The sequence below is a fragment of the Nematostella vectensis genome, chromosome 12 (assembly GCF_932526225.1).
Source record: "Nematostella vectensis chromosome 12, jaNemVect1.1, whole genome shotgun sequence".
Classification (NCBI taxonomy): domain Eukaryota; kingdom Metazoa; phylum Cnidaria; class Anthozoa; order Actiniaria; family Edwardsiidae; genus Nematostella; species Nematostella vectensis.
Window position 1 is genome coordinate 6,370,998 of NC_064045.1, and position 26,284 is coordinate 6,397,281.

The window sequence follows — 26,284 nt, forward strand, 5'->3', positions numbered from 1 at the left end:
TTGGACATTATCCCTTTTTATACAGGAAAATATTCTTAACAAATACAAATATATATAATATAAAGTATACTCCTTAATAAGCATTCTTAGGGGTGGACCATTCGACTTTTGAAGGAGGAGGGGGGGGGGGGAATTTTGGAAAAAAATCCAAAAACAACTGATTGAGAAAAAAATCCCTGTAAAAACCCAACCCTGCATCGTTTTACACAATTTCACATGGAAAAAAATTTACGAAGAACAAAACCAAAAGTTGTGAAGAAGAGATGGGGGGGGGCTCTGAATATTTTTGGGATCTGAAAGGGGGGGGGGGCACCAAAAAAATGTTAACAACGAAAGGGGTCTTGAAAAAAAATCTTCCCTCCCCCATTGAACACTCCCTTAACAATAACATTAGGGAAACATTCACAACTTGTTAAGTTACAAGAATTATGAAAAAACTATTAAATCTATCCACAGCTGAGATACTTTGACAGTTTTGATTATCGATGTACAGTTCACTTCTATTACACTCTTTCTTCTAATAAGAACTTTTTTATAAGAATATCCAGCCTGAGATTTCACCTCAAGAACATGCTAAGAACATGTTGGGGCTCAGTAGCAGATTTTTTTTTCTTTTTTAGTCCTGATGCGTTCTAAAATGCAGAATCAAATTGTGCTTATAGTAACAACCTTATTATTGCTATTGATTATTTTTGTGTAATTATCTTCCTAAAAAAGTCATTGGGTATTATATTCTTATTATACACTAAAATCTAAAAACATATTCAGCCTTAAAATGTTTAAAAAATAAGAACGGCCCAGCCTCAACTGAAAATTAGACGTTCTTATAAAAAAGAGTGTATATTTAACAAGCAACACACCATTTAACCTCTACAAGAAGAATTAGCTTTGCAAAAGACGGGCTGAAAGATATATAACATAATGCAAAGTTGCAATTCTGAACAGGTCTAAAATCGTAACATCGATAAGATAAAAGGTAAACAGTGACGTGGGATCTTTCATTTAAGACTAGATTATTATTTATATCTGCATATAGGTTCCTCGTTGCAATACGGACACAACTAGGCTTTAGTTTTGTACATTTTTTGCTCGGAATCCACAATATCAAATCAATAATCTCAGTACAAACATCACACACCCTTTAAACTGTAATAAACTCACCTTGAATATGATTTTGATTTTATAGTATGTGCCTTCTTTGATAGTGATAGGAGAATCTTTAAGTTTGGAGATGTCTGCAGGAAATAAATGGGAAATAGAAAGCAGGGCGATGGAACGATATGTCTCCAAAGATCGTTCATTCGAATAGCGCTGAGATGAGACACGCATTCCATCAAACGCGTCAACATCATCATTTCCTTGTCCCAAATTTCGCGCTTATTAAGCATTTCTGCCCTAAACTTTCCTTGCTTGAAATAATGCAACAAAGAAAAACTTAATGATTTTAACAAACCTCCTATCAGATCAAGTTCGATTGGATCTCGCACTGGATTACCCTTCTCGTCTGTGGGAACAATCGCTACTTTTTCTACCACCACATTTTTTGGACCTTTTGGCACTGTATTAGACAAAAGAACAGCAATCAAAGAACTGAAAATAAAACTTTGAGCATGTTTTTCAAAAGTGGAGCCGAGGTCTTACATTCCTCAGGAGTGACACCGAGTAATGTCTGCTTGTATTTCACTAAAGCTTCATCATCCGCGTCCAGATTCTGAATTTCTTCCCAGGTTTTCTGAGCTGGCGGAACGTATCCAGGAGTTTCTTCTGGCTCGTCGTCATCTAAAGGCTTAAGGTTAGCTTCTGCTTCAGACATTTTGTATTACTTTGAAGAGAAGAGCTAAATTTTATCACCGAAGTAAGTGGAAATTTACTGAAGGTGAAGGATGGTTGCAGCTCTTTTACAAAATGGTGGACCACCCCATGACGTCATAATCCCTAGACCAATCATATTGCGACTACTCTGACCGCCTAGAAATATATGTAGGGTGGACTGGGGAGGCTTATAATTGCAAGCGATAATAAAACAAAAACAGCAAAGCACTAACTCACCCTGGCGGAACTGGACAGGGGGGGGGGGGGGTTAGTACGCAGCTCTTACAAGCTGCAACTTGATTGGGCAAATGAACAACATCCGCACCTTGACACAAAGAACGAGGAGAATAGAGACAAAAGAACTCCTTTGTAGAGCAAAGATAATAGGAGACAAAGCAGCTGCGTACTTACTCGACAGGGGCCTTGGCCAAACATATGCAACTTTTGATGCGACTTGGCAGTGAGATTATCGGCACAAGGAGCAATCTGGTTTTTTAATGAAATCGCCAGATGCTTTTTCACCTTTCAGCGTGGGGGAGTGGCTTAAGCAATTTTTGCTCCACATCGTACAATTCGTAATATTATGAAGAATAGGTATGGAGTTTTCAAATGATATCAGAAAAAGCAACAATACAAGCGTTTGAATACAGCCCTTTCTTTCAGATGTTGCACCTTAATAATAAAAAAATGGCAAGAGTGGTCAGTTAACACCATGATAAACTATATTTATAAGTTACAAAAGTGTCAAGACGCTTAGTTTCGGCCACGACAGGGCCTCTTGTAGAGCCTGGTGACCATAGGCTGTACCCATGAGACACAGGGTACCGTTCCCCTATGGAAAAACAGTGCATGCCGCATGGCGCCGATCTAAGAGGGTACAAACCACAGATCGCCCAGACAATCGTTTTGAATCTTGTTCGTAGCTCGGCTGTTCTTTTAGAGGTAAAACGAGTGGATTTAAGTAGCTATCTTTTGTGAAATGTTGTAAAAACTGCCTCAAAACTTAGAACATGTCCTGCTGTTGTCAAATGTATGTCTAATAACGATTTGGGGGTGGTTTCAGGGGCGTGGCCAGGGGGCCCGGGCCCCCTTCAAGCAGCCCAAAATACGGTAAATGTATAAGACATTATCTAAAACATAAGAGACAATGCCTTGAAAAGGCCTTTTGGGCTCCCTCCTGTTAGAAATCCTGGCTACGCGGCTGGGTTTTCTTCGCGAAATATACATGAAGTTATAAATTTCGTCAAGAAAACCACCCACAAATCGAGTATTACACACCTAAATTTGACAACAACAAGGTAATTTCTTAGTTGAAAGGCCATTTTTTTACAACATTTCATCAAAAATCGCTTTACCCGTTACCTATCAGAACAGCCGAATTTTTTAGCTACGAACAAGCAACCATTGCCTGGGCTACCTGTGCAGAAATCAGGATAAATTATACTGTATGCAGGGCTTTGTGTTTGCACACCTCCAGTCAACAAGCTGAGATACAGGCAAACTTGCCCAGGCTAGGGAGGCGTACTCCAGCGCTGAACGTATTAGGCTGAAGTAAAACAGAATAAGATCCTACAGCTACACCTGGACTTTCTCAAGCAAGTAGCCCGCACGCAGTCAGAACAGCGGGCGCTTGCATCAAGCTTTGAAATAATTTTTACCTTCGTAGCGGCTCTCTGTAGGGGGGGGGGGGGGGGGGGTGCTACGCAGGCTAGAAAATTTATGTAATCAAGTAGCTTAGAGTTCTTGTATTATTTTAAAATACTAAAAGTTTAAAACGCTATACTTTTTGTGTCACAAGACCCCTCTACATACAATAAACAAATTATTGGGTCTTGTGACACAAAAAGTGTCAGGCTTTTTTTCTTCCCTGCACAGCCATTCTTATTGTCACTTATTTGTGGCAAAAATAAAAGTGCATATATTATAGAGTAGGCGACAATTTGTTTGTTGATTTTTGTTGTTAGGGGAGTAGTGATGCACTTCAAGGATTCTTTATTTGCAATAAAGAATAAGGGTAAATTTGTTTAGAAGAGAAAATGACGCGGCAGGAGAAGCGATTAAATACCTTCCATATGCGATGTCTTCGCCGCATCCTCGGTATCCATTGGTCGGATAAAGTTACGAATAACGAGGTCCTCGAAAGATCAGGTTTACCGACGCTTTTTACCCTACTTCGTCAACGCAGGTTGAGGTGGCTAGGCCACGTTTGTCGAATGGAAAATGGCCGTATTCCCAAAGATCTTCTTTACGGCGAACTTGCACACGGATCAAGACCTGTAGGACGCCCGAAGCTCCGCTTCAAGGACTCATGCAAGCGTGATATGCTCGCAATCGGCCTCGACGTGGACAACTGGGAGAAGCTTGCCGAGGATCGCAGCAGATGGAGGTCTGAATGTGCTGCCGCACTCAACTCAGGGGAGTTAGAGCTGAAAAGAGAGGCCGAAGAAAGAAGGCAGAGGAGAAAGGCATCCGAAATTCGAACTGGATCAAACCCATCTCCGACGTCTGTCCTCGTTTGTCGTTCATGTGGTCGCACATGTGCTTCGCGCATTGGGCTTTTTAGTCATGGAAAGAAATGCCAACGTTCATCGCGCTGATGTCATGGACACTGACTGTCCGAAGACTGCCTACTACTACTACTACTGAGGACACCAACATATTTCCAAACAGTTTATTCATCTCAAACCACAGACAATATTTTAACAGAGTTTTGTACGTATAAATTATGGGACTACCAAGGCATAAATTAAGCCACACCCATATACAGTACTCCTCAGCCACAGGGCAGTATAAAGATCATGAAACTGCCCTTAGGACGAAATTCTACTCAGAATATATACTTAACAGCATATATTCATGTTATCAACAAAGAAACCTAACAATGGTAAACATTTTTCAATTTTTTTATAGTTTTGATGTTTACCAAATTGAATGGGAGCAATATCTTATATTGTAAATTAAACATTTTTCGACAATATTCCTATAAAATAAGAAATAAGAATTTACAAAATGGATGCAGTTACTCAAAAAAAACTAATAAATTGGGTCAAAATAAACTTAACAAAATTGGACCAGAAAATTTACAACTTATTATGATGAAAAGAGTAATTTGTTAAAGTTGAGGTTAGGTGTGCTAATGTAGAATTGTTGTTGTTGTTGTTTACAATTCATCCTTAGTCTCAGTAGTCTCGGCTCCCTCCTCGCCCTCAGGTGGAACCTCACCGCCCTCCTCTGGAGGAAGGTCATCACCCTCTCCCTCTGGTGGTGGTTCCTCACCCTCTGCCGCAGGCTCGTTTCCTGCCTTGCCACCAGATTCCAGAAACTTGACAAAGTCATCTAAGGTCCTGCCTCCATTGTAGTCAACAGCCTGGAGAAAAACAAAGCCAATGTAAACAACAACAACAACGAAACATGTTAATGAGCTTGGTCACACCATACATGCTTAGGTGAGGAATAAAAAAACACCCAAAAATAGTGTCAAAATATTTTCTAATTAATGGTTGAAGGGATAGATAAGTTTGACTACTTTCCCTAGCCAGTCATTTGATATCTGACAAGGCAATATTTTTCTTACTTAATATACTTTTTTCTACTTAGCTTGATTTTTGTAGTGTGGGGTGGGGTTAAGTGGGATATCACATCAACTCTTAATTTTATGTTATGTTTACTAGCTAAGCCTACTGACCTCTCCCTCCTTAGGGAAATATTTGATGGTTGGGAAGCTGTGAACCTTGACACCCTCAACCTCATTAGCAGTGGAGTCCATCTTGGCGACAACGATATCAGCATGATCCTTATACTTCTCTCCCAGTTGGTCCCAAATAGGAGCAAGCTGTTTGCAATGGCCACACCATGGGGCATCTGCACACAAGAAAACAACATTGTAAGCCCCCCAAAAATTACTAAAAGTCATGAGTTTGTATGTAGGCTTCAGTCAACTCAGATGGTAAGGGAAGCTCATGTGAAGGTTATCATGTGAGATGGTTTATACTTACAAAATTCAACGAAAACATTCTTGTCCTTGTTACGAGCAACTTCATCAAAGTTCTTGCCACACAAAACCTTGACTGGCTTTGAGTCCCAGTCTTCAGGGATCTCGGCGCTGAGGAGGTGGGGCTAAAAAAGACAATGAACACTTTATCAACAATTCACCACAAATACTAGGTTGGGAAGTTTTTCTAATAATATGCAGAGCAAGTACAGTAGTAATGGTTGTTGCATACATATTAAAACTCCTCTCAAAGTGATTCAAGTCTAACAGAAAACCATCTTAACGACTAAAAATTTGAATGGCCTTTGTTTACTTCATCAAAATCAGAGAAAAATAATACTAGACACTTTTGAACTTGAATGCATGTACAATATGAGCAACAAAAAAACAGAGCCTCAAGGGTTTGTCTACATGTACAAATACCTTTGTTCAAGCAAACAGGATAAGTACCTTTGTTCAAGCAAACAGGATAAGTACCTTAAGTTTCTTGTCAAGGAAAGCCTGGACAAACTCCTTGACATTTTCAGATGTGATTTCAGCAGCTGTTGGCTTGTACTTGGTCATGTCGTCGTCAGCTAGATTAATTAGACGGATGGTGGGGAGCTCAGAGCTCTGGATTCCAAAGAACTCAACAATGCGCTGGTTGTCCTCAACTTCAGTATTGACATAGACAAAGAGAACTTTGCCTTTGAAGTCCTTTGCACCGCCAGTGAATGCCTCGTGGGTGGCCTTGAAGCCATCGCTGGTCTTGTTGGTGAAGAGAAGGATGTGGTGCTTGACATCACCACCAAAGATCTTGGGGGCAGTCTAAATGAATGCAGAGAGTAAAGCATGGGATAAATCATAACAATGAAATATGTTGTCAATATGAGCCACTGACAGCAAACATACAATGAAAAGTGTTATATAACAATAAGCCAGTAGCAACCTCCTGCACAGAGAAATCAAAAAACCGCATCTGGCAGAACCCTAACATGTAAACATTGGTACAGAAGTGCAAAGTAGGTCAGATAGGTTGTTTATATTTTATGTGATGCTTAGTATAAAAAATAGGATATAAAATGGCCAGTGCATGATGACATCACTTATATATGGTACTGCAATTACTACACTTGGAACTCTGTGCATATTGACAATAAGATAAACTCTAGCATGGAAGCACAGGTTGCCCAGGGTGTTGGCTTAGCCCATAAGGCCTCTCACCTCTGCTGAAACAGGTTTGATTCCCTTCCTGTTTCTTGGCCCTGAATTTGACCCATTTAATGTATGTGGGCTTAATAGAAGCTGGTGTTTCTTAATTACAACACTGGCATTCTTAATTGTGTACTAGGTGTTTAAACCTCAAGTGCTTAGAAACTGTGTAAAAGGAACTATACAAATGCTTGTATTTAGTTTCATTTCTAATCTGTTTTGCAATATTTTTACACTACATGTTACCTCATCGCTGAACTCAGTAACTAGAGGAAGTTGGTTCGCCTTCACGAATTGCTGGATCTTCTCAAAGTCATACTCTCCATCATAGTCATTGCGTCCCTCATCGAACTGCAATAAAATAAGCATGACGTTTTTGCAAAAGTACAAGCAACACCAACAAGTTGATGCACTGTTAACAAAGATCTAATCCTTTTTGCTAAATCGACATATGCTTTGTTTCTTTTTAATTTCCAGATTGATGTATTTACCTTCTTGAAAAGCACAATCTTGTCTCCCTCAACTTTGTGCTCTGAGGCAATAGCTTTATCAGAAACAATTCCAAACTCAACATCATCAATACCATCAGCAGCTGACAAGAAAGCTTTGGCTGCGTCAGACTCCTTATCGGTGAAGAAACCGACAACAGCCACCTCCTTGGTGATGAAGTCCTTCATGGCATCGGCAGTAGCTAGGTCCTTGGCAGGGGGTCCGGTCTTCTTGTTCAACCAAGAAACGATCTCAGGGGCAGTTCTGCCACCTATAAATTAAGTAGCATTATGTCCATTAACGTATATAAACCAATAAGTAATTTGTCTATAAACAATTTCACTGCAAACAACAAGAAAAGCAATTGGTAAAAGTGGTTGTTACAAGTCTGTTATTATGGATTGTTGCAATTCTATGAATTCTTCTGTACAAAAGCTATGTACATTGTACATTGCAATAGTATGCCATTATAAGATTCTATTAGGGAAACATAGGGTTATATATTATTTAAATCCTCCCCTAGATGGCATTAATGAGAACAATGGCACAAAAAAACATTAACAATTCTGTGATAGTCATGCAAGTTCTAATGGCATATACATAGCTGGAAGTAAACAAAATTTAGTAAAAAGATTGTATATCTGAAATAATGGAAAAAAGTGGAAAAACGTGCAATTGTTGTAATAAATTACCAATATTCCATTCTAAACTTCCCGACTGTTAATCAAACCATAGTGATACAATGACACGTGTACTAAAATAGTGTCTTTCACTAAAAGCAAGTTTTAACAAGAATCAAGCATGCGTTTAATTTAGTCATAAATCAAAACATCGTAAACAAAATCACACTGGGCCTCCAGGGCCTTTAGAACTAATTTTGATAATATCAGGCAAATCACTGAGCGTGATTTTTAAGGATTTATTACACCAATTTTCCATTTTAACTCGAGACAATAAACAAAGTCGGGGCCACTTCACTGCCTCTGTGTGATTTCTCTCACATTTTGTGGATCGCTTAGTGGCGATAGATTGATAGATCAGCTGGCTTTCGAGTAATAACTGTAGATGCATAAAAAACTAGCAGGCATTCGTCTTTCGCGACAAAACGACAAGAATAAACTGACAAGAAAGGTCTGCATTTTTTTGTATGAACCACACCAGCAAGAAACACGTGCAGCAGCTCATATAGCAACCCAAAACCTTTTTTAAACACATAAACTTGAATATGAGACTATATGGCTTACCGGCGTACTCTGATGGCTTTCCGTCCTTGAAAAACTTGATAGTAGGATAACCTTGTACTTGGAATTTCTCCCCGAGTTTCGTCTCTGCGGTAGCATCGACCTTTGCGAGCTTGATTTCGGATTTCTCGGACTTCAGTTGTCCTGCAGCTTTAGCGTACTCAGGGGCTAAAGCCTTGCAGTGCCCACACCATGGCGCATCTAGAAGCCAATGATCAACATGAGCAAGCGAACGAAAAGGCAAAATTTTGTACGCGAGGGAATCATTTTGTACTCACAGAATTCCACCAGAACATGTTTGTTAGCTGCTACAGCTTCGTCAAAATTCTTTTCTGTTAAAACTAAAACATCTTCCTCTTCTTTGATCTCTTCGCTGTATGCTAGAGATACTAGAGCTAGTAATAATACGGGTAATAGCTTCATGTTGGCTGTGGTTTGAGACGTTTCAAAATCTTTGTGACTTCTTTTTGCGCCGTGAGAGGCAAAGAGGCCGTCGAAATACGAACAGACCGGAAATCGATTCTTACAGCTCGTGTCGAGCGCTGATTGGTCCAGCACACAATCGTGTCCGTCCAACTAGTCACGGAAGTTGAACGGGAGGTCCTGGCCGATTTTGATTGGCTGATTTAGCTCTAATGATAAAAGAGGAAAAACTAACACGGGGGTACCGGTGAAATGGACACGTATAGTAAGATACTTATATTGTTTCTTGGTTGCTCTTAGATACTAGATTTTTCAAGTCTTTTGAAAAGATTCGGTGCCCTCAATAGCTAGAAGCCACAATGTTCTTCAAAGAACACATTTGATGTACCAATCACTTTTTGTGCCGATGTGAGAACTATAATTTTATAATAACCGAATTGTGCTTTTATTGAACCTATACAGTTAAGCATATGCACTTATTTAATCAGGAACTAAGGTTGCGATTAATTTATTCAACGTGAATGGTCGTGAGAAAACTGCGAATGTTTTTTAGTTTCTTTTTCTTTTCGATGGCTTGTTATTCAAACATGAAAGCATACAGAAGTGAATGTTTATACTATATTTTTGATTTCTTTGAATTAGATAAAATAAAAATATCAAAACACACTCATGCACCTGTTTATCGCATGGCACTCGCTGATTCGCATGGCGTGTTAGCAAACATCAAACATATGATCAGATTTATTGCACTAAGCGCCATGATGAGTCAGTCGACATTGTGTGTAATCAGGCCCGCAGCCTGCGGAGTTGATTTTATTTCAGGAAAAATCAGGTAGCGACTCTTGGTCTAGTGTTCAGCGCAGCCTCCCCTAGTCTGGAATATTATTAATGGCGACAGGAGCAAAAAATGGCAAAGTCCAAATTGTAAGGTTTTGTTAGCTTATATTCGCTTGATTTTTTGCATAGATGTTCCTTGTGTAAAAATACACAAACAAAATAAGCTTTTTGGTAGTTAATCCGTTTTTTGCAAATTGTAAGACTCTTGATTTGTCTAAAATTGCCCAGTTTGGCCGAAATTTGCGATTTTTTTATCTAAGGCAACTCCGCTAAATCATATCTCAATAACGGATCATCTACCATAAAATGCTAAAGCTTATTTTGTTTCATATCATGTAAGGAACCTCTAGGCAAAATATAAACAAAATGTAAGCTAACACAATCTTACAATTTTAATTTTGCCATTTTTTGCTCATGTAAGGACAGCTCGTGGAGATTACCCTCCTACACAGAGCTTTGTGTGTCGCTCGTTTACTTTGCTCCACATGTGGACATCTGCGCGTTATAAAAAGCATCCTCGGGGATCCAGGGCGTCGCGGAGATCGGGCACACAGGGATTTGTTCAGTGCCCTTTCTTTCTAGCGAGCTCCCTGTGTGCCCGATCTCCGCGACGCCCTGGGTCCCTAAAAATGTATAAAAAGACAGCTTTAGAAGTAGACTCTATAGAACCCAGGTAAATCGAGCTTTGCTCTTACTAGCACCAACATAATTTTAGTTTTCTCGGTTTCTTTCGTGTATTTATTTTTTACCCGAAAAGCTCGATCCTCCCGTTAAAGAGATCTCTGTTTTCCGCCATGACCAGGTGGATAACATAATTCTAGGAAGAAGAAAAATTGGAGGGCGAAAATACATAGAAGTGCCAAAAAAACAAATATCACTTGAACTTATCGAGGTTTCGAGTTTTAGGAGGGTGAAAATCAGCCGTCTTTATTTTTTCCGATCGGGCTGACAACGGTGCTGTATTGCCTTACTGGAACCCTAGGTAATACATATAAAGAGGCACATCATTTTCCAATATAACTATCAGTCCCATACTGTGACCGGAATATTATGAATAACCCTTTTCAATACATCCGGACTAATCAGAATTCAAATCATAACCTATTTCATGGCTCATAACAGGTCCCTGGGGCCGTTTCCTACAGGTTAGCGCTAACTCAGGAATATACGACTATCTTGACATTTGATTGGATAAAAAAGACATTCATCCCTGGTTTAACGTTAACCTGCTTTCTAGGAACCCGGTCCTGATCGTTGTCAGTTTTACCTGTTCACCCTGGGTGATAAATTTGAGTAAAACAGATCAATGTTCTCGTAAATTGACTGGTTGTGACAATTAACCCATTAAGCTTTAATAAGGTATCTATCAATATTTAATTTATTATCATTACATTTTCATTTAGGAGTCAGACAAAGAAACCATATGAATTATAATTCCCAAGTAAACCGAATACGAGTGCTCTTGTTCAGCGGTTTCTTTAGTCTCGACTGTGAAACCGCTTGGACAACAAACTCGACCCAGTGCCTGTCGGATGGCACAGAAAGCGAGGCGACTCGAAATGACTCGGTGAACGCACGACCAATGAAAGCGTCTGACAAACTCTCATTTACATAGTACACGTCATAGTAAATGGTCTTTTCAATATCATCCGTGATTGGACATTCCCACATGAGAGTGAGGCTGATTTGATTTTGTTGGTCAGCTTTGCTCCAATGAACATTTGTAGCTCTCAGGTTCTCCACGGCCGGGACTGTTTGTTGAATTACTTTAGGGTCGAGAATCTAGACACATGAAGATAGATAAGAAAATTTACTCTACCGTACATGCTCTCGAAAATTGCCCGCGTTGAGATTAGGGGGCACAAGAATAATGATCTGAAAAATTGAATACTCTGGGTGTTCGTACCTTTGGTATAATTCCTTTAAAAATATTTCATTCCAGTACAAAAATATTATAATTCCTTGGATTTTGATCGTGTGTTTTGGGGAGTAATAAGTTAAAATTCAAAAAGGGGTTAAGGGTTGAGGCGTTCCTTAAAGTGTTGTCTTTTGAATTGTATTACCTTAATTTCACCAAGATGCAGCATAAACGGCTGTCCAGATAACCCTGAAGGTTGAAAATAATTATGTCATATCATTGTAATTTGACTAAAAACAATTCACAAGTAAAATAAAACTTTTACAAATCTAGAAATTTTGGATTGTACCTTTATTTCATTGGCGCTATTTTTGAGCGGTACCTTTATTTGGTTGGCAATTTTTGAATGGTACCTTTATTTGGTAGGCTAATTTTGAACAGTACCTTTATTTGATTGGTTATATTTGAACAGTACCTTTATTTAATTGGCTATTCTTGAACAGTACCTTTATTTGATTGGCTAATTTTGAACAGTACCTATATTTGATTGGCTATTCTTGAACAGTACCTTTATTTGGTTAACTAATTTTGAACAGTACCCTGATTTGATTGGCTAATTTTGAACAGTACCTTTATTTGATTGGCTATTTTTTAACAGTACCTTTATTGGATTGGCTAATTTTGAACAGTACCTTTATTTGATTGGCTGGTTTTGAACAGTACCTTTATTTGATTGGCTAGTTCTGAACAGTACCTTTATTTGATTGGCTAATTTTTAACAGTACCTTTATTTGATTGGCTACTTTTGAACAGTACCTTTATTTGATTGGCTATTCTTGAACAGTACCTTTATTTGATTGGCTATTTTTTAACAGTACCTTTATTTGATTGGCTATTTTTTAACAGTACCTTTATTTGGTTGGCTAATTATGAACAGTACCTTTATTTGGTTGGCTTATTTTGAACAGTACCTTTATTTGATTGGCTATTCTTGAACAGTACCTTTATTTGGTTGGCGAATTTTGAACAGTACCTTTATTTGGTTGGCTAATTTTAAACAGTACCTTTATTTGATTGGCTAATTTTGAACATTACCTTTATTTGATTGGCTATATTTGAACAGTACCTTTATTTAATTGGCTATTCTTGAACAGTACCTTTATTTGATTAGCTATTTTTAAACATTACTTTTATTTGATTGGCCATTTTTTAACAGTACCTTTATTTGATTGGCTATTTTTCAACAGTACCTTTATTTGATTGGCTATTTTTCAACAGTACCTTTATTTGATTGGCTATTTTCTAACAGTACCTTTATACGATTGGCTATTTTTTAACAGTACCTTTATTGGATTGGCTATTTTTTAACAGTACCTTTATTGGATTGGCCATTTTTTAACAGTACCTTTATTTGATTGGCTATTTTTTAACAGTACCTTTATTTGATTGGCTATTTTTCAACAGTACCTTTATTGGATTGGCTATTTTTTAACAGTACCTTTATTTGATTGGCTATTTTTGAACAGTACCTTTATTTGATTGGCTATTCTTGAACAGTACCTTTATTTGATTGGCTATTTTTTAACAGTACCTTTATTTGATTGGCTATTTTTGAACAGTACCTTTATTTGATTGGCTATTTTTTAGCAGTGCCTTTATTGGATTGGCTATTTTTTAACAGTACCTTTATTTGATTGGCCATTTTTTAACAGTACCTTTATTTGATTGGCCATTTTTAACAGCACCTTTATTTGATTGGCTATTTTTAACAGTACATTTATTGGATTGGCTATTTTTAACAGTATCTTTATTGGATTGGCTATCTTTTAACAGTACCTTTATTGGATTGGCTATTTTTTAACATTACCTTAATTTGATTGGCTATTCTTGAACAGTACCTTTATTTGGTTGGCTAATTTTGAACAGTACCTTTATTTGGTTGGCTAATTTTGAACAGTACCTTTATTTGATTGGCTATTCTTGAACAGTACCTTTATTTGATTGGCTATTTTTTAACAGTACCTTTATTTGATTGGCTGTTTTTTAACAGTACCCTTATTGGATTTGCTATTTTTGAACAATACTTTTATTTGATTGGCCATTTTTAACAGCACCTTTATTTGATTGGCTATTTTTAACAGTGCATTTATTGGATTGGCTATTTTTTAACAGTACCTTTATTGGATTGCCTATTTTGGAACAGTACATTTATTTGATTGGTTATTTTTTAACAGTACCTTCATTTGATTGGCTATTCTTGAACAGTACCTTTATTTGGTTAACTAATTTTGAACAGTACCTTTATTTGATTGGCTAATTTTGAACAGTACCTTTATTTGATTGGCTATTTTTTAACAGTACCTTTATTGGATTGCCTATTTTGGAACAGTACATTTATTTGATTGGTTATATTTGAACAGTACCTTTATTTAATAGGCTATTCTTGAACAGTACCTTTATTTGATTGGCTATTTTTTAACAGTACCTTCATTTGATTGGCTATTCTTGAACAGTACCTTTATTTGGTTAACTAATTTTGAACAGTACCTTTATTTGATTGGCTAATTTTGAACAGTACCTTTATTTGATTGGCTATTTTTTAACAGTACCTTTATTGGATTGCCTATTTTGGAACAGTACATTTATTTGATTGGTTATATTTGAACAGTACCTTTATTTAATAGGCTATTCTTGAACAGTACCTTTATTTGATTGGCTATTTTTTAACAGTACCTTCATTTGATTGGCTATTCTTGAACAGTACCTTTATTTGGTTGGCTAATTTTGAACAGTACCTTTATTTGGTTGGCTTATTTTGAACAGTACCTTTATTTGATTGGCTATTCTTGAACAGTACCTTTATTTGGTTGGCTAATTTTGAACAGTACCTTTATTTGGTTGGCTAATTTTGAACAGTACCTTTATTTGATTGGCTAATTTTGAACATTACCTTTATTTGATTGGCTATATTTGAACAGTACCTTTATTTAATTGGCTATTCTTGAATAGTACCTTTATTTGATTGGCTATTCTTGAACAGTACATTTATTTGATTAGCTATTTTTAAACATTACTTTTATTTGATTGGCTATTTTTTAACAGTACCTTTATTGGAATGGCTATTTTTTAACAGTACCTTTATTTGATTGGCTATTTTTTAACAGTACCTTTATACGATTGGCTATTTTTTAACAGTACCTTTATTGGATTGGCCATTTTTTAACAGTACCTTTATTTGATTGGCTAATTTTGAACAGTACCTTTATTTGATTGGCTATTTTTTAACAGTACCTTTATTGGATTGGCTAATTTTGATCAGTACCTTTATTTGATTGGCTAGTTTTGAACAGTACCTTTATTTGATTGGCTAGTTCTGAACAGTACCTTTATTTGATTGGCTAATTTTTAACAGTACCTTTATTTGATTGGCTAGTTTTGAACAGTACCTTTATTTGATTGGCTAGTTTTGAACAGTACCTTTATTTGATTGGCTAGTTTTGAACAGTACCTTTATTTGATTGGCTAGTTTTGAACAGTACCTTTATTTGATTGGCTAATTTTTAACAGTACCTTTATTTGATTGGCTAATTTTGAACAGTACCTTTATTTGATTGGCTAGTCTTGACGCACAAGCCGCGAATCTCCTTCAGCTTGCACTCCTTGAGATGGTGACCAGCAATCAGGTAGTGCCTGGAAATAAATAGACTTAGACATAAAAACCTACGTAGTCCAGTAAAGCTAATGTTTAAGAGGCGTTGACTGTAAGGTTCGAGAAAAGTTGGAAATTGACCGATAAACCAAAATTTTGTTACTTTGCCTGAATGAAGTATATTATATGACTGATCGATTGACCCAATAATTTTTTCTTAAAAATTATTTTTTTCCCTGAGGGACCATTTTTTCAAACACCATTTTTTCGACTGCCAAAATCGAAAAAAAGACGTTTATTCTGATGAATAACCTATGTAAGTACATTTGAAAGAAGCAAGATTTAAAAGGATGGATCAGAATTTGATACCATGAATCAACAAGCTATATAACCTATTTTATCGTATATCTACATAGCATGCGACTATGCTCCGATTCGACGGCTATATCTCAAGTAGTGGAGGGTGTTCTCGTAATCTTCTTTTATTTTCTGAAAGTCCTGAAGTTGGGGCAGTTTGTGATTTAAAAATCCCCGCGGGCAACTATATTGTCGGAAAAGTAACAAAAATTGGGTTTTTGGGCCAATTTCCAACTTTTCTCGAATCTTACAGACATCGCCTCTTAACCTAAAAGTAATTGCAACACAAATAATTTCGGTCTTAAATGAAAGAGTAGCATGCCCTTAATAACTTTTCCACAGTTCTCTTGGGGGAACATATCGAAATTCAACAATAGACAATTTCTTTTGTCAGCAATTTTGTATTCTATTGTTATTCATGGGGCATTAACCCTCCGCGAACGCACTCTCGACGAGATCGCTTTGCCAGTGTGCTCATGAATAACAAAAGAATACAGGATGGCCGACAAAAGAGCTTGTTTATTGTCAAATTTTGAGTTGTCCCCCCAAGTTCCCACTTTAGATAACTTTTGGGATTTTGTTTAGAATGTCTTTACTTATCATTTACCAAAAAAATTGTCGCAATTACTTATAGATTCGACTATAAATTTTCGTAAATTGACTGGACTAACTGGTCACTGACACCAACTAACCAAGACATTCCCTACCCATACAGGCAGATACCACAGGGGAAGATCCGGGATTTCACCCTGGAACCGCCACTGCAATCCAGTATTCTCGTTCATAGATATTCTTTTACAGATCTGGAACCACCTACTACCATTAGCAGCCACCCATTCGCAAGATTCTTTAAAAGAAATCGTATTTCCAGTAATACACAGATCCCTGGCGAAGGTTGTCCTATATACCCGACAAGTTTATGCATGGTTTGTCTGAAACAATCGAGGCCACTGGATTGTGTAAGTGAACGAGGTAAAACAATGGAAGGGAATAATGCCAAACCTGCATACAGCAAAACAATTTGGATGTGGGAGATTTATAATAGTGATTTCCGAATAACTAGAACGCAAATACCTTGTACACCACCCATTCAAACATGGTTCTTTTTCATCTAGCCCACTGGCTTTCTGAACTCTTTCATGGTCACTTCCGGTCAGCGGTGCGTATGCCACATAGTGGTCTTGACCAATGGGGGCCATGAACGGCGATGACGTGATCACTTGGGATGCACTGATACCATAGCGTTGTTTGAGCTTGTTGCTGAAGTTGCTGGCTTCTTTACCCGATTTGGAATAATCTGCAATGCACGAAAAGATAGATAATGATTTTTTACACATTCAGTCAGATATCTATGGCAACTACAGCTCATGTAAGACATAAAGTACACGTTCAAAACATGTCTACCACAGCTCATTGAAGATGTCTAAACCACTTCAACTTCAATTTATTTCTTTTTCAATTTTACATTAGTGGTTACTCAACCCACAAATAGCGTAGCTTATCGAGGTGGGTTGAGTTTGTTCTTACCTGTTTCGTTGGAGGTTGGTGGACAGAGTAAAAGGTAAGTAGGTTTGCCATCCGTCAGTAGCTGCAACCCGACTTGGAAGCATCCAGCAGGCAACAACTTAAAGGTAAAGGAGACCAGAACACCACTAGACAGGTCGAGGTCGGCCTCAATCAGCCTAAGACAAAGTAATCTGATAAGTACTTAACGAGACAGGGTAAGGTCTGACACAATCAGTCTAAGCGAAAGTTATCTGACCAGTACAGTATGGGGCAATCAGCCTAAGACGAAGTAATCTGATAAGTTCTTTACGGGACATGGCAAGGTCTAACATAATTAGTCTAAGCGAAAGTTATCTGACCAGTACAGTATGGGGCAATCAGCCTAAGATAAAGTAATCTGATAAGTACTTAACGAGACAGGATAAGGTCTGCCTCAATTAACCAAAGCGAAATTTATTTGATCAGCACAGTATGGGGCAATCAGCCTAAGGCGCTAAGGCGAAGTTATCTGATAAGTTCTTTACGGGACAGGATAAAGTCTGCCTCAATTAGCCTAAGAGAAAAAGTTATCTGATCAGTACACCTAAACACAGGGTGAGGTCGTCCACAATCAGCTTAAGAGAAGGTAATGTGATCAGTTCACCATGGGGCAGGGCAAGGTCTTCCTAAATCCTAGACTAAAAAGGGGACTCGCGCTAAGAGATCACGTGACTGGGTGGCAAACTAGCGCAGGCTCAGGCTTTTAGCAGCAAAATACCATTAACAAAAATCAACTTATTCGGCGCTTACGAAAAAAAACAGAACTCTTTTTTTTTTCAGAAAAGCCATAGTTTCATTTAATGATTTTATTTCTTCGTCGTTCTCTGGTGTGACGGGCGCAGTCATTTTTGATTTTTTGTTTGATCATTTTGTTTTAAATTTGCCACCCAAAAAGGTCACGTGATCTCTAAGCGCAAGACCCTTATTATCTGACCAGTACTTCACAGATATAAAGTTATCTTATTTCAAGTAATATTGATGTAATACTTGATAAGGAAAGTAAAACGATACTATCCAACCAAAAGACTTGACGAGAATAAAAAGATCCTTTCCAGAAGCCTTGCCTATTAAGATATTATAATATTTTAGACTAAAAAGAAGCATATAGTCTTATTTAGACCCTGTCCAGACGCATCCGTTCTCGTTTGAAAACGTATTAAAAAAGATAATGCCCATACGAAGCGTTTTCATTTTGAGATGGCCCGTCTACACGAAAACGCGGAAACTAACGAAAGCGATAAGAAGCTCTACAGCGCATGCGTATGCCCACTGCTTTGCTTGTTTACATCTAACTCGCGAAGTGAATCAAGCAGCGTTTTCGAAAAGTTGTGTTTTTGCGCGTCCACAGAACACGGAAAGGGTATCGTTTTCAAATTGTACCACTCTGGAGAGCTTTTACAAAATTGTCCGTCACCGTTTTCGCGGATACGTGTGGACGACACTCGTATCTGTAACAGAAAGGTTGCGTTTTCAAACGAAATTGGGTACATTGGGACGGGGTCTTAATAGATAGGATATTTACAGGGTGTGCTAGACATGCTGAGGTAAGGAAAGAGAATGTTTGGATGCAGGTTTTTTGGCGAGCTTCTCTGTGAAGCTTTTACTGTGTTCTCTTTCTTTCGCTCTCTCCGCAAATTTCTATTGTCCTATCCCATAGTGATATGAAACTAGGAGAAGATTGGGGCGACGTTTTACCTCACAACACTTCGAGCAGTGCTATTCGCAGCAACATCACTGGTTTGACCGAGTGCGACGAGGCACCCTCCTCCATTGTAAGAGCTGCAGTTGGTGTGGGTGACCTCGCTCAAGATGATGCCACCCTTGCCGCCCATGTTGTAGAAGGTGTTGTGATAGGACGCCTGGGGCTGCTGACAGCTAAAGTTGGACCAAGGCCCTGTGTACACAACCTGAAGCAACAAAACACTCTCTTTTACTGGGGATTCTCACCATTGTTCATTTCACTAGTTATAGTGGCATTAACTTCCGGAAGGCTGATGGAAACCTCAACCGACGAGACAAAAGAGTCTATTAGAATTCGCTCGGTTTAACAGGCCATCCGCTCTAAATTATTTGCCACATCCTAAAAGAATCTTCCAATAGACAAACTACTTTTACAATTTTGGAATATTTTTCGCGTTTTCCGTTAAAAATCATCAGAGACTGTTGCGTAATCTACCGACAATGCCGCTTTAAAACAGACAGGCTCTTTTCGCTTCACAAAGAAAACTCTTGTTTTATGTTTTTTTAATTTAATATATTTTTTTAATAGGAGTATAGAGGTGACTTGCACCATTAGTGCGTTCTAGATCTATGACTCCAGCAACGAGATAGCAGCTCAGTCATGTGCAATTCTGCATGCTGGTATTTGCCGTCACTGTGTCCTGAAGAGGAGGACGCGAGAAAGCACAAAATGGCGTTCTGAACATGATGTGACATTGGCAAGAAATGCTTTTCCACGCAATCTGGCGTCATTAATTTAGCCCGGGAGGAGATGGGGACTCTCCAGAAAAGTAGATGGGGTGATTGTCCTATCTTAAGGGGTGTTAAACGTTTGTTTCCGATTCTGCTATCTCTTGGGCTTAAAAATTCCTTCGGCCACACCCAATATTGCTATCTTTAGGGGTAAAAATTTATGTTGATCACACCCAAAGTGTTATCCCTTAGGGTGAAAATCGATTTTGCTGACGATCACTCCCGTCTGTTTTTATCCAAGTCCTCCCCCACACCCCCTCCCACGGGATCTACTGTAAAAGACTCTATTAGTTTGCAAACCTTTCCATCAATGAAGACTTTGTTGCCCAGTCCACGACAGAATGATGTGACAAAAGGTATAGATATGGCAAGTGGGTGACTGAAGCAGTCCTTGCGCAGCAGACCCCAGAACCTGTTTTGCAAAGCAGGGAGAAATACCACAAATCATGAAATCATACTGAGAGCAAATCAAATATCAAGAAAATAAAGCAATATGTAGTCCAAAAAAAAAAACAGTACTGTATTTAATTGAATAAGCCCCTGGGGCTCATTAAAATTTTTCTGCGCTTATTCAAACGGGTGAACTTCACACAAAATACGGAACGAAGTAGTATAAAACTGATATCAAAATATCAGTTTTATACTACTACAACAGTTTCTCTGTCTCTTATTCGTCGAGCTTGGAGTAGCTTTTTTCAATAAACTTTCTCCATTAGATATTTGCCTCCTTGTCCAGAGTCTATGAGCTTCTGCGTTGGAGAATGTGTTTGTATTTTGAATATGAACAGCAGCAGATTATGATATTTACTAGGGGGAGGAGGCGCTTATTCAAGGGAGGCGCTTATTAATAGTTTTGTTTTTTAGGGGGCGCTTAATCTGGTAGGCGTTCAGTAAATTGGTATTGTAGACTCGCACCCCTGAGGGTGGTGTACCTTTCTTCATTGGAAGTGAATTTTTCTGCTCCTTGTGTCTCCATCACCCAACCTGGTGCGAACAAGGCTACAGACAACTTTTCTTCCCTGATCACGCGGAATGCCTATGTGAGAAGAGAAGCATCATCTACTTTTATTAAAGTAGTTGCTGGGGGGGGGAGGGGGCATACCTTGTGCTTTCTGACATGACGGGAAAACCCTGAACATGCGCACTTCGAAGAAATGGAGAAAGATACGGACTGATTTTCCCTTTTCAAAACACAAAAATCGTGAGGCTGAAATGCACATAGCCAGATTTTTTCCTTTATCATCCTTGCGCTATGTATGTGCTCAGGGACGAAAAGCTCAAATTTCAATGTCACTTCACAAAAAGTCACATAAATTTAAAGAGTCGCACTTGATATTTTGTTTTTGATATTACTCACTGAGTACTTAGGGAATTTTTTTTTTCCTTATTTGATGTGAAATGAGCTTATTGGAAACTCCAAGTCATGTTTTTCCGTCATGTCGTGCTTTCTATAGAATGTGAAATATTGAAAGATTACCAAATGTCTACTACAATCCAGTGAATCACTGTCAGGCGTGTATGCAGGGCCCCCCTTGGACATCAAAAAGTGGGTCATTTCTTATAATGGAATCTTCAAATACTGTGCTTTTTCCATATGATTTCTATAACTGCACCTGACTGTTGTGTGCTTTATCAAGAAATAACTGTACATTCTGATAGCTACATGAACATTTTACATGCACTGTGCCATCATGTGGATGTTACCACACCCACAAGCATCTGCAAATTATTTCTGTATGTTATTTCTGTAATTACTGTGTGTAAAACTCAATGGTCTACCAACGTTTCTGGCTGTTGTGCCTCTCTACTACAGTATGTACCTGGTTACATTTGTATCCTCCTCCTCCATAACAGTCTCTGCCAAACACATCCACGCCTACATACACGTCATGGATGGGTCGCCCATAGCAATGTGCTGCTCCGGCCGACATGCCAAGCTGGTGCACTGACCAGGTGTAGTTCAGGAATATGCCATCACACACAGTGAAATAGATACTGACAGGAAAAAAAATGTTTGTGTCAAGCACAGAACAAACTGAATACTGTAAGTATTGAATACCGGTACTGTGCTGTTCTGACAATTTTCAAACTGTATCATTCAAAATAGTTAGTTTTTGTATCATATAGTAGTTTTCATGTAGTGTTATTTGGTGTGCCAAAGCATCATCAAACTGTAGCTGCTAACCCTGAGAGATAAAAAAAAATAGGGGAAAAAACAAAATATAAAGAATTTTACCTGGGAGATTACAATTAATACATGGGAAGTTTTATTTTCTCAGTGAGTAAAGGGTAAACAACAGAACTCTTGGGCATAACCAAGGTTTTAAGCACTCTCAAAAGTTAACACGAACATAGGCCTCTTACTGGTTCATCCCATTGATTTCCTAGTACCTGTTTCACTTGCTCATCCCATTGTTTTCCTAGTACCTGTTTGACTGGTTCAGCCCATTGCTTTTTTGTTCCTGATTTTGTACCTGATAGACTGGTTCATTCAATTGTTTTCATAGTACCTGTTTGACTTGTTCATCCTGTTGATTTCCGAGTACCTGTTTGACTGGTTAAGCTTATTGCTTTTTTTTGTACCTGATAGACTGCTTCATCCCATTGTTTTCTTATTACTTGTTTGACTGGTGCAGACCATTGTTTTCCTAGTACTTGGTTGACTGGTGCAGACCATTGTTTTCCTAGTACCTGTTTGACTGGTTCAGCCCTTTATTTTATTAGTACTTGATTGACTGGTTTTAACCATTACTTTTTCTGTACCTGAAAAACTGGCTCAGCCCATTGTTATCTTAGGGGCTTAAACTTCAGCCCGAGTAGCTGCTTACCTATTAAATGCCTTAAATCCAGCCTGGGCTGGACTCGGATTTAATAGTATTACAGCCCAGGCTGAGATATTTACGCGATTACGTGGCGATTTTTAACCCGCTAGCACGGGCTGAAAATCCTAACCCGGTACGCCAGCCCGGGCTGGAAAATCCCTCCCGGGCTGAAATTGATCACGGACTCAAAACATCTTCATGTAATCGAAAGAGCAATTTTACAAGTATTTGTGCGAGATACCGGCCTGGACTTTCAGTCTCCCTAACCGGTCTGAAAACTCAGCCCGGGCTGAAATTAATCATGTAATCGGCCCCTTAGTACTCGATTGATGGGTGCAGCCTATTGTTTTCCTAGTACCTGTTTGACAGGTGCAGTACTTGTTTGACTGTTTGATTGTTATTGGTACAAGTTTGATGGGTGTTGCTAATTGCTTTACCATATGTTTGTGAGTTTTAAAATGTAACACACTAACCTCTTAAAATAAAGTTGGTCTAGTTGATCCAATGGTTTGACAGATGCAGTCATTGCTTTTTATACCTGTTTGACTGGCTGAGCTCATTGTTTTTTATATCTGTTTGAAAGGTTGAGCTCATTGTTTTTTATACCTGTTTGACTGCTTGTGATCATTGTTTTTTACACCTGTTTGACTGGTTAAGCTTATTGTTTTTATACCTGTTTGACTGGTTGAGCTCATTTTGCCATGTCAGGTCTCCCTTGTATGTGACACTGTCATACCATATCACCAGACTGTGTGGTCGGGACTCATGCATCTTTTCCGTCAAGTACTTGACAAACTCTATCAAGTTATCAACTTGGGCTGGCTGTCAAAAATGCAATTCTAATAAGCTTTATGTACCTATTTCAAATACAGTTAGATATGAAGAATCTATGTGTCATAATCTGCAGTGCTTCATGGGTTTCAAATAAATAAATAAAATAAGCATACGTAAATAAAAATGCACACAGGTTTATAGCCTACCTTTAGGCTTTGATAGTTTTTCCGGCACGAAAACCCAAAAAACACGCAGTTCGCAGATAGCTCGGTCACCATCTTGGATAATGTGCTCCACAGGGGGAGTGGGAAAAAAATTGCAAAAAAATTCCCCTTCCTCGCTCATTTTTACTCCCCCTCCCCCTGCGGAGCACATTATCCAAGATGGTGGTATGCGAACCCCGTATTTTCGGGGTTTTCGTGCCGGAAAAACTGTCAAAGCCTACAGGTAGGCTAACAGGTTCAGGAAGCTTTAGCACTCTAACACTATTTATGTGCCTCTAAACATTCACACTGTGTTGGGAGACCAGGATTCAGCTATCTAAATGTTATTCATGGACCTGTGCTGGTTATGATACAATGATTCACATTTACAACCTCAATTGAAATAGAAATAGTAGTGCCTAAGCACTCTTGTCAATACTACTACTGCTTGGAAATAAACTGGTACCTCATGCAACAACAATCATGATAAAAAATTGACTGGGTGCTATTAGCTTTATTCATTTATTTGATAATAAATTACACAGAAATAAAGCTGCAAAAAGTTTGACTTTACCAGGGGACACCTACCTGGATTGGATTTTCAATATTTACAAGCCATCCATCAAAGTTGTAATAATCCGCCATCTTGACGAGTTGATCAGCAAGTGCATGTACAGAATGTTCATTCTCTAAGAACTCACAGCATCTCGCAGCCCCATCATCCCACTCAGTGATAATTGTTCCCAATACTGGAACACTATTGGTATGAGCAGCATTGGTCCAGCATGGGGGAGGAATAGTGATGAAGTGATGACTAAAGTAGACGAAAATGTCTATCAAGTTCCAGTGGTAGAAACGATAACATTCTCTTGACACACAGCCTTGAACAAACCTATAAAAATTGCCATCAAAGTTTATTATAGGTATGAGAAGCTGCTATTTACTATTAGCTATTACTGCTGAAATATCAAGGACACAACGTCACTTTATAACAATCAACATAATCATGAATTTTATGGTAAGTACAGTATTGCAATCATCATCAGCTTTATTGTATTTATATCATATTCATCATAACTATTATCTCTTTTAGCGTCATTCCTATATCAATACCACTGTAATCAGAATTAAAACCATTGCCAACAGCAGCATCTGCATTATCGTAATCAAAATTTTAACCATGTGGTCCTAGTGATTATCACCATCAAATTATCTTAATCACCATCACCATCATGGCCATTGTCATTATCTCTCTCCTATGCAACATCCACTCAAGGGCTAAGTAATTTAGTCTCTTATTTAAGTATGCATAAATCATATGCTGACCTCTCTTACAGTATAAAGTTGATAAGAGTACAAGTTCCGGAAGTAAACTGATAAAGTTCATTCTTAACATTCATTTTAATACTCACCTATCATCTATGTATCCTCCTTTCATATCATGACACACAAGTGTCCTGGGATGATCACCAAGTCCTTGATATCCCTCTGGCAGGTGCACATTGGCTACATTAAATGAGTCAAACCCTCGTGTCCAGTGCAAGGCTTCATCGAGTGTCGTAAGAGGTCTCGTTACAGGCGTTCCTGTCTCCTCGTCAAAACATCGAGGAATCGGCTCAGTCATTGAACTTATTCTTCCTAAAAACACTTTCTTTGTTGATTGATTTTCGGCTTGGCTCTCCCCTCTCATACTTTTATGATCTTTATCCTCAAATTTAAAGTCAAGATTTCTTTCTTTTTCTTCACTTTTTAGTTTCATTGCTGTTGGACTTGAATTTTCCACTGAGCTTTGTTCATTTTGCACATCATGATAAAATCGTTTAATTCTAGCTTCATTCAAGTCTAGCCGACTTTCTGGTTTATCTGTAGTCTCAGAACGCTTTTTATTTGTCCTGTGACTCCTCCAGAAATACAATAGAGCAACAAGGCCGGCTACAACAGTCGTGATTACAACAACTGTCGTCTCATCCGCCATCTTGTTGTACGCTAAATCCACAGGGAGCCCAACGACATAAAGAGCTGATTCCCATGATCCATTGCACATATTTAAAACTTGTTCTATTTCAGTAGGGAGTTGTCACAACTCCCTAATTTTAGCGATCCGCGGAATCTCGAGCTTGCCTTCAATGTGCGCCCAACCTTAAATTGACCCTCCACCAATCAGAACACTTTCCAAAGTCCCGTTCCGATTCCGATATTGCCAGTCAAATTTTTCACCGTCTACCTCCATTACAATGATCACCTGTCTTGTTATTTCACGTCATTAATGTTTTCAAAGCTTGGTGAAATTAGTATAATCAGAGCCGCATAAAACGCCTATAGGAGCCAGGGGAAATGACAAGTAAAGGCGCTGTCACACGCACACATTTTTACGTCCGTTACTGCACTGATAATTAAGGCCGCATTATCACCAGTTTACTTCCGGTCGATTACGTGACAATCTCCGATGCTTTTTAGCGGAAAACGCGAAAAATATTTCAAAATATTGAAAGCAATGTGTTTATTGAAAGTTTCTTTGAGGATGTGATTGATAATTTAGAGCGGATGGCTTGTTTAATATTTCGGATTTTAATAGATTCTTTTGTCTTTTAACAGTTGAGGTTTCCGTCGGACCTCCTGA

General features: G+C 38.4%; 3 protein-coding genes across 3 annotated transcripts in view; all 3 read right to left on the reverse strand.

The window, feature by feature from the left end:
• The window catches only part of LOC5508300 (rho GDP-dissociation inhibitor 1), a 6,932-nt gene extending 5,002 nt beyond the window's left edge, over positions 1 to 1,930 (reverse strand). Inside the window, exons 1-3 of the mRNA XM_001628844.3 lie at positions 1,642 to 1,930; positions 1,454 to 1,558; positions 1,162 to 1,235 (exon numbers count right to left, since the gene is read on the reverse strand). Of these exons, the coding sequence (XP_001628894.1) occupies positions 1,162 to 1,235; positions 1,454 to 1,558; positions 1,642 to 1,813 (351 nt within the window). The 5' untranslated portion in view covers positions 1,814 to 1,930. The remainder of the gene's footprint in view (positions 1 to 1,161; positions 1,236 to 1,453; positions 1,559 to 1,641) is intronic.
• A 2,539-nt stretch (positions 1,931 to 4,469) lies between these two features.
• On the reverse strand, positions 4,470 to 9,225 carry LOC5508303 (protein disulfide-isomerase). The gene is made up of 8 exons (XM_001628843.3): positions 9,003 to 9,225; positions 8,728 to 8,925; positions 7,486 to 7,754; positions 7,241 to 7,345; positions 6,281 to 6,610; positions 5,808 to 5,928; positions 5,498 to 5,673; positions 4,470 to 5,179 (listed from the first exon to the last, which is right to left on the reverse strand). Exons 1-8 carry the CDS (start codon positions 9,145 to 9,147, stop codon positions 4,973 to 4,975), a joined length of 1,551 nt encoding a protein of 516 aa, XP_001628893.2. The 5' UTR covers positions 9,148 to 9,225; the 3' UTR covers positions 4,470 to 4,972.
• A 2,114-nt stretch (positions 9,226 to 11,339) lies between these two features.
• On the reverse strand, positions 11,340 to 25,723 carry LOC5508314 (cytosolic endo-beta-N-acetylglucosaminidase). Its single transcript, XM_032377094.2, has 12 exons — positions 25,077 to 25,723; positions 24,253 to 24,556; positions 23,361 to 23,509; positions 21,686 to 21,860; positions 20,798 to 20,901; positions 20,166 to 20,277; positions 19,089 to 19,300; positions 17,376 to 17,530; positions 16,923 to 17,145; positions 15,444 to 15,532; positions 12,048 to 12,091; positions 11,340 to 11,766 (listed from the first exon to the last, which is right to left on the reverse strand). Exons 1-12 carry the CDS (start codon positions 25,706 to 25,708, stop codon positions 11,413 to 11,415), a joined length of 2,553 nt encoding a protein of 850 aa, XP_032232985.1. The 5' UTR covers positions 25,709 to 25,723; the 3' UTR covers positions 11,340 to 11,412.
• Positions 25,724 to 26,284: the final 561 nt, after the last annotated feature.

Bases quoted from the DNA above. Each gene is read 5' to 3' on its own strand.
- LOC5508303 (XM_001628843.3), bottom strand. From the start codon at position 9,147: ATGAAGCTATTACCCGTATTATTACTAGCTCTAGTATCTCTAGCATAC. The intron at 8,926-9,002 runs GTGAGTACAAAA...ATTGGCTTCTAG, and splicing joins ACATGTTCTGGTGGAATTCT to ATGCGCCATGGTGTGGGCAC. The intron at 7,346-7,485 runs GTAAATACATCA...ATTTTATTGCAG, and splicing joins AGATTGTGCTTTTCAAGAAG to TTCGATGAGGGACGCAATGA.
- LOC5508314 (XM_032377094.2), bottom strand. From the start codon at position 25,708: ATGTGCAATGGATCATGGGAATCAGCTCTTTATGTCGTTGGGCTCCCT. The intron at 20,902-21,685 runs GTACATACTGTA...CTTCTCACATAG, and splicing joins GAGGATACAAATGTAACCAG to GCATTCCGCGTGATCAGGGA. The intron at 17,146-17,375 runs GTAAGAACAAAC...CGTGCATTGCAG, and splicing joins ACCAACCTCCAACGAAACAG to ATTATTCCAAATCGGGTAAA.